The 6,769-nt window shown below is 52.8% G+C and overlaps 1 protein-coding gene across 2 annotated transcripts; it reads right to left on the bottom strand.

Annotated features, from left to right (window-relative positions):
- Window positions 1-2,535: 2,535 nt before the first annotated feature.
- ZNF281 (zinc finger protein 281) lies at window positions 2,536-6,564 on the bottom strand. 2 transcript variants are annotated; one of them, XM_081124130.1, is made up of 2 exons: window positions 6,465-6,564; window positions 2,536-6,343 (listed from the first exon to the last, which is right to left on the bottom strand). In XM_081124130.1, exon 2 carries the CDS (start codon window positions 6,323-6,325, stop codon window positions 3,758-3,760), a length of 2,568 nt encoding a protein of 855 aa, XP_080980256.1. In that variant the 5' UTR covers window positions 6,326-6,343; window positions 6,465-6,564; the 3' UTR covers window positions 2,536-3,757. The 2 variants fall into 2 exon arrangements, with proteins under 2 accessions (XP_080980256.1, XP_080980257.1); XM_081124131.1 differs by having other exon boundaries at window positions 2,536-6,339.
- Window positions 6,565-6,769: the final 205 nt, after the last annotated feature.

Raw genomic sequence — 6,769 nt, 5'->3', positions numbered from 1 at the left:
ACTTGTACAAGTCAGTTTCAGTATTTAGGCAGCCTCCCAACGCGGGGACTCTTCACCCGGGGCCCACCGGTTAAGAATTTTTTATGGGGGTGGGGGGTGTGGGCATGTAGACTGACTTGCAAATTTTCAAGTGCAAACATATTTCTGCTCATGTGTGGGTTTGGGAGACCGATTCTATCACCTGCTGCCCAGAGTCAGTGACCAAAACAGTGTCACACAGGTCTTCCCTGCAGCGAGCCAGAGCGTCACCGAGAATTTAAACAGAATCTGCTAAAGGCAGTCACGCTCACACACAGTACACCCTTTTTTAAAGAGCAAAACAGGGACAAAGAAAGCAGAAATAACTTTAAAAGTGTATGCCCTCTTTGTGGTAATAAATCTCTTTTAAAATATCATCTCACGAGGGACTTTTTAAAGATTTTTTTTGAACAAGGGGTAAGGCAGCAGAATTCCCAGATGCTGTCTGCAAACCTGTTCTCACCCCACAGAGGGAAGCGGCAGGCGGGCAAACCCCACAGCACGAGGTGTCGGTCGTCCTTACCCCGAATTCACAGCACAAGGGACGCACAAAAGCAGAGCCTACTTCCCACCCTAACATCTGACAAGCAAACACACTGACTTTAAAGTGATCGCACCCAGATATAGCCCCTCCACGCAAGGAAGAAGCGGGGGGAGGTAAACTAACATGAGGGGTGTCCAGGACAGAGGCGGACGCCTGCCCAGAGAAACCACAGCTGGGCGTCCCCCAGAGCCAGGGCGACTGCGCTGAGCACGCGTGTCCAAGAAGACGACCAAACGCAGCGAGTAGTGACCTCGGCAGAGAAAAAAGCTAATTTACTTTTCCCAATCACATGGCCCACGGGCAGATACCCCTCTACAGAGCAACCCCCAGTTATGCCCAATATAATTAACCCATCATTCCCCTGTAACAGTATCGTACATTTTTACTCCTAATTCAGCATTTGTAGCCACTACATTTAAAGCACAATTTCCTCATGGTTTTACACGGCCACCTAGTTTTCTCCCATCTTCAGAAGTCAGCATATTTACTAAGTTGTAAATACCTCTTCTGCACCTTCAGTGTTCACACGGCTTAGCGCTTTCCTTCCAATGCCTATATCTTCACCCTTTTTTTTTAAACACTGTTTAACTGCAACTTAACAATACCTTTTTTCCCCTATGAAAAATGCTCAATGCCATTATTATTTGTGTCATACTCTTACTTTATTACCACCTTTCTGAGGCAAAAAGGATGAACCTGGAACCAAAGGATGTTATTTGTTGGAAGCCTCAATAAGTAATCCCTCTGGAATAAGACTTAGGAGGGCCAACCCAATCTCAATAAAGCACGTCCCAACTCACATGTTAAATTTCTACTCTCCCGTACAGTGCCCCTCAAACACAAAGAAAACAGTCAACCAATCTTCAAATAAACCTAGAAACATGAAATAAACTTAAGTTTAAAGAAAAGCACAGGGAAAGCACCAGTCCCTAACTCACAGGCTACACCACGGGTGTGAACGTTTTATGAAACACAGTCCATAGAAAAATCTGAAAGATGCGACTGGGTGTGAAGTGACGCCTCCTTGTCGAATCTTGTGATTAACAGGTCTTTTATTGGTAGTAAACTAGAGCAAACAATCAGAATAATACATATGCAGTTTTCAGTACACACAATAAAAGTTAAAGAAATTCAAAACCGGTATAAAACAAAACACTGGAGGGAAATCATACATCTTAAGATACAGTGGTAGAGGCCCTCTCCATCCTTAGATTACAGCTCGCACTCTGTACCCAACAGAACTCAACCGCACTTACGAAGTGAGGAACAGACTTCAGAACCAAGTGTGTGTAAGAGGGTTGAACACGTTTTCTAGGTAAGAATCCTGCAGTGACACAGAGGTGACCCTTCAGCTGGTAAAAGCACACTTAAGGGAGGAAAGTCAGGGGAGGGAAATTAACTAGCATTTTGTAACCATTTTAATAATTTCTTATTTTCCAAACACTGCTTTCGGAACAGAAGTGTTTTACACTTGCACAATATTAATCACGTTACAGGGAAGCCTGTGCTAGGCTGTTACACAACAAGGCTGCAAACAAACAGTGGTACTGTCCTGACGTCAGAAGAGTACGTAAGACTGAAACATCACCCAAGGTACATAAAAACTCATCAGCATAAACACCAAAGTACATTAAAAGATATAATCAGGAAAAAAAAAATACAATTGCTAAAAAGTGGTTTAGAGCAAGAGCCACTGTCATCAGCAGCCTCAAATGGCAATTAGGGTTGCGAGCGAGTTCGGGTGACTTTACGAGACCCCTGTGCAATACTGACTAGTGCACCCTCTCAAACGTCCAGTCAAGGCTGCGGCTCCACCGAGGCGCTGACGTCACTCCTCAAGGCAGGCACACCCTCGCCCCTCGACTTAGCTGTGTCACCAGCTGGAATCACAGCCTCACTAACAGCTACAGCTCCAAGGACGTGGGACTTTCTTACACATGAAAATCTGTATGGGGTTGTCTTTTTTTTTAAAAAAAAAAAAAAAAGTAAAAAATGGGGGGGGTAGGGGTGGCGGATGTTTATCTTACTTTAGCACTTGGATGCCATCGGCATGTAAAATGCATCACGAATCACCTACTGGAATGTAACTCATTCTAAAATTGAAACTGTCAAGACCAGGAAGTCCCAGAACTCTTACAAAGAGGGTAGGTTAAGAAGAACCAAAAAAACAAAAAAAACAAAACAAACAAACAAAAAAAACACCCAGAAGTGTGGGTGCCACGTAACAACATAAACAAGAGGACCTCGTCTCCAGGCTATGTATAATAACACCACCCCCCCAAATTTCAGAGAGCTATGCAATTCCAACTCGGGCTCTAACCCTGGAGCCCCCCGGGGCTTCAACCCTGCGCCAGGTCAGCTGACTCTCAGTGGAACTGCAGCCTTGCTACACTGGGGTAAGGAGAGGGCGGCTTTTTTTTTTTTTTTTCCTTTCTCCTTCTTCTAGTAAAGCTATCATTCCAGGCTTTGAGCAAAGATCCAAGAATATCTGTCCTACCAGGCTGGAATGAGCGTGGTCCGGACGTTCAGAGTACGTTTAGAAGCTGCAACAGCATACAGGTAGCCAACATCTCAGAATTTTGGATCAGCCCAGATGGAGACAGCAATTTGAAATGCTTTCAATCCCTTACTCAAACGGTGAAACGTAAGTAAATCGTTATCAGCCCAGACAGAGCAATTTGAAATGTTTTCGATCCCTTACTCAAATGGTGAACCGTATACCGTACTATCTGTAAAATGGACACTCCATCGGTGACAGCGTACAGAATTCCCATGCGTCGTTACACTTTCCTGAGAGTAAAGCAATTAGAATAACCTTAATCCTAGCAACAAAGTTTTTTTGTGTTTTTTGTTTTGTTTTGTTTTTTTGTAGGGTTTTTTTAAAATTTTATTTTATTTTTTTGCATTTAAAACGTTTGGGCTAGTCCCTGACGATCTATACATGTAAATTTGATTGCTAAACATTGTCACTTTGAATGTCAAACTATTTTTAATCTATTGATTTTTTTTGATTAAAAATCATAATAGAAACAGAGCTAAAATCACGCTAACAAAATAAACTAAATATGAAAAGTTGCATTGAAAGGCATTACATTATTCTTAACAGGATCGTGTACAAACATTCCAATGGCAGTGTTCTCAACAACAAAACAAAACTACATCAGAAGACCTCCAGCCTGGGTCACTCGGGGGCCCTTACCTGTAACTCTGGCTGGTGGGGGTCTTGACTCTTGTACTACATGGCTCACTCACATCAGACATCATGTTTGTGTACCCTGAGAAATCTGACACTGAAGTCCTGACTCTATGGTCCACTTCACCATTAGAGTTACTGACAAAGGTCATTGGCACCCTGCTGCCCGACTTAAACTGAGAACCGAACGCTTGTGCAAAGTTCTCAATCTGGTACGTTGTTCTAGGCTCTACATCTTTCTGAGGATCTATCTGGCTGGCTAACTCCTGAGACGGAATCTGAAAGCTGGTTGAGGACTCTAAGTTCTTCTGCTGTTCCTTCTGGCTGGTCAGTTTCTGAGATGAGGACTGGAAGGCCGAGGAAGTCTCTAAATTCTTCTGGGAATCGATCAGGTCATCTAGCTCCTGGGAGGGCGTCAACTGCTGATGGGTGGCATCCAGAGCAGACAGATACAGACCTGGCTGAGACCCGAACAACATCCCAAAGGGAGGCTTTGGCAATGAAGACGGCAACACTGAGGTAACAGACTGGCCGAAACCACACTCCAGAGGAGACGTAGTGTAAATCTGTTTTTCCGGGAACAAAGTGTGGTTGTGGAGAGGTGAGGACAGACTGACAAACTGGAAACCGTGTCCAAGAGTAAAACCTGCATTAGTGGATTTTTCAAACGCCTGCTGGAGGTATTTGGAGTATTCTTGCAACATGCTCGCCTTGTCGCTGGACGGGGTCTGGGTGCCCGGGCTCAAGTTCTCCTCTTGAACCAACTCCGAGTGCTCTCCTGAGGTGTGTAAATCCACTCGGGGCTCGGTTATGTTGAAAGGATCCTCCTTCTGGCTCTCCGACTTGTTGGAGTACTGATCCAAAATACTCTGCAAGACCTCGTCAGGAATGCCGGACTTGTCGTGACAAGACTTGATGTCAGCGTTCAGCGCCGAGGAGTCAATCAGCGACAGCGGGGCGTCGCTGTCCAGAACGCTGACCCCCGCGGCCTGGATGACGGACGGCTGGGAGACCATGTGTCCCACGTTGATCGAGAAGGCACTGTTGCTGGTGGCGGTGGGCAGGTATCTCCTTTTCTTGGAAAACTGCATGGCGTCGTCGTAATTGCTGTTCATCGGGCCTTGCTTGCCACCGGCGCCCTGGAGGAGGCCGATGGTCTCCGCGCTGGCATTCGACGCTATGCCAAGGGAGCCGCCGGGCTTCCCCGACAGAGGCTTCTGCCCGACGAGGTCCGGCAACGGCGACACGAAGTTAAGGTAGCTCTTGTCTGTGTTCTTCCTGCTCCCTTTCTTGAAGATCAGTTTTGGCACCCTTTTCTGAAGCTCGTCGATCCCGCTGCCCAGGAGGCCGCCGGAAGACAGAGCGGGCATCTCCACGGAGTAGGTCTGCATGCTGATGCTGTTTGCAAGCGGCGACTCGCCCGCCTTGCCAGCCTTGTGTTCCTTGTTCTCCACGGCCGCGCTTTTCGACTTGGATTTCCTCCTGGAAGAGCTGCTGTTTCCCTGAGACAGCGCGGCCAGGTTCCCCGCGCTGCTGTGGTTGGACGCGCCGGGCTCCGCGCTCGCGGCCCCCTTGGCTATGGCTTCGCCACAGGTGCGCCTGTGTTTCAGCAGCCTGTCGGTCCTGGAAAAATACTGCTGGCAAGTGTCACACTTGTATGGCTTTTCTCCGCTGTGCGTCCTCTTGTGTCTCTCCATGTGGTACTTCTGGATGAACTTCATGCTGCACTGGTCGCAGCCGAAGGGCTTCTCGCGGCTGTGGATCTTCTCGTGGCGCTGCAGCAGGTACTTCTGGATGAAGCCCATGCTGCACTGGCTGCACTGGAAGGGCCGCTCGCCCGTGTGGATGAGCACGTGCCGGCGCAGGTGGTAGGAGCTGCGGAAGGCCGCGCTGCAGTGGTCGCACACGTGCGGCTTCTGGCTCGGCGACAGCCCCGCGCCGCCGCCGTCGCCGTCGCCGGCCAGGGCGGGCTTGGCGGCGGCGCCGGGCTTCCTCTTGGCTTTGGTTCCCTGAGATTCTGGCTTTGGCCTCTTCGCCTTCTTGACGCCCGCGTCCGGCTTGGGCTCCTCGCCGCCGCCCAGCAGCCCGTCGCGGGCGTGCGGGCCGGGAGGCGCCGGGCCCAGCGCGCCCAGGTCCTGCAGGGCGCCGCGGCCGCCCTCGCCGCCGCCCAGGCCCGGGGCGCGCTCCTCGGCGCCCGCGAACAGCCCCCCGTAGGGGTGGTGCGCGTGCGGCTCGTCGGCGTCGGCCGGCTTCTCCTGCTTGATGCTGACCAGCGGCTGCAGGAAGCCCCAGGAGGCGCGCGGCGCCGGGAAGGCCGCGCCCGAGCCCGCCGGCTCCTTCTTGAAAGTCATGTCCGGGGCCGGCGGCGGGGGCGGCTCGGCCGGGGCCGCGGGGGGGGCGAGCACGCACTGCGGGGGAGGGGCGGCCGGGCCGGCCGGCCGGGCGAAGCTGGCGACCGGGGGCAGCCGGTGGTTGAACATGACCAGGCCCTGCGGGAAGCTGGGCTCCATCTCCGCCCGCCTGCCGGAGCCGCCGCCGCCGCCGCTCGGGAACCCGCCGCCGACTCTCATGCCCCGGAGGAGGCCTGGCTGCGGAGGGAGGACGGAGAGGCGGTGGGGCCGGGCCGCGCTCCCCCCGCCGCGCCGCCCGCGCCGCCCGCCGCCGCCCGCGCCGCCCGCCCGCCGCCCGCGCCGCCCCGCCCGCACTTACGGTCCCGCCGCCGCCGCGCCGCCGCCGCCGCCGCCTCCGGTTAATAAAAATAACGCCGTCCTCTCCACAATGGAATTAAAAGCCTCCCCCGCTCTGCGCAGGCGCGCCGCGGGGTCTGCTGGGAGCGGCCGGCCCGGCCCGAGGGGAGCGCAGCGCGGACGCTGCGCAGGCGCCGCGGCTTCCGCCCGGCCCGCCTGTCAATCACCCGGGCGGTTGGGCGCAGGGGCGGCCCGGGGCTGGGGGCGGGGCCGGGGCGCGGACCCTCCCCCGAGAGGCCAGGCCGGGGGCCGCCTGATTGGTGGGCG

The sequence above is a fragment of the Miniopterus schreibersii genome (genome assembly GCF_964146895.1).
Source record: "Miniopterus schreibersii genome assembly, chromosome: 21".
Taxonomy (NCBI): Eukaryota; Metazoa; Chordata; class Mammalia; order Chiroptera; family Miniopteridae; genus Miniopterus; species Miniopterus schreibersii.
This window is presented reverse-complemented; position numbering and strand designations above follow the sequence as displayed.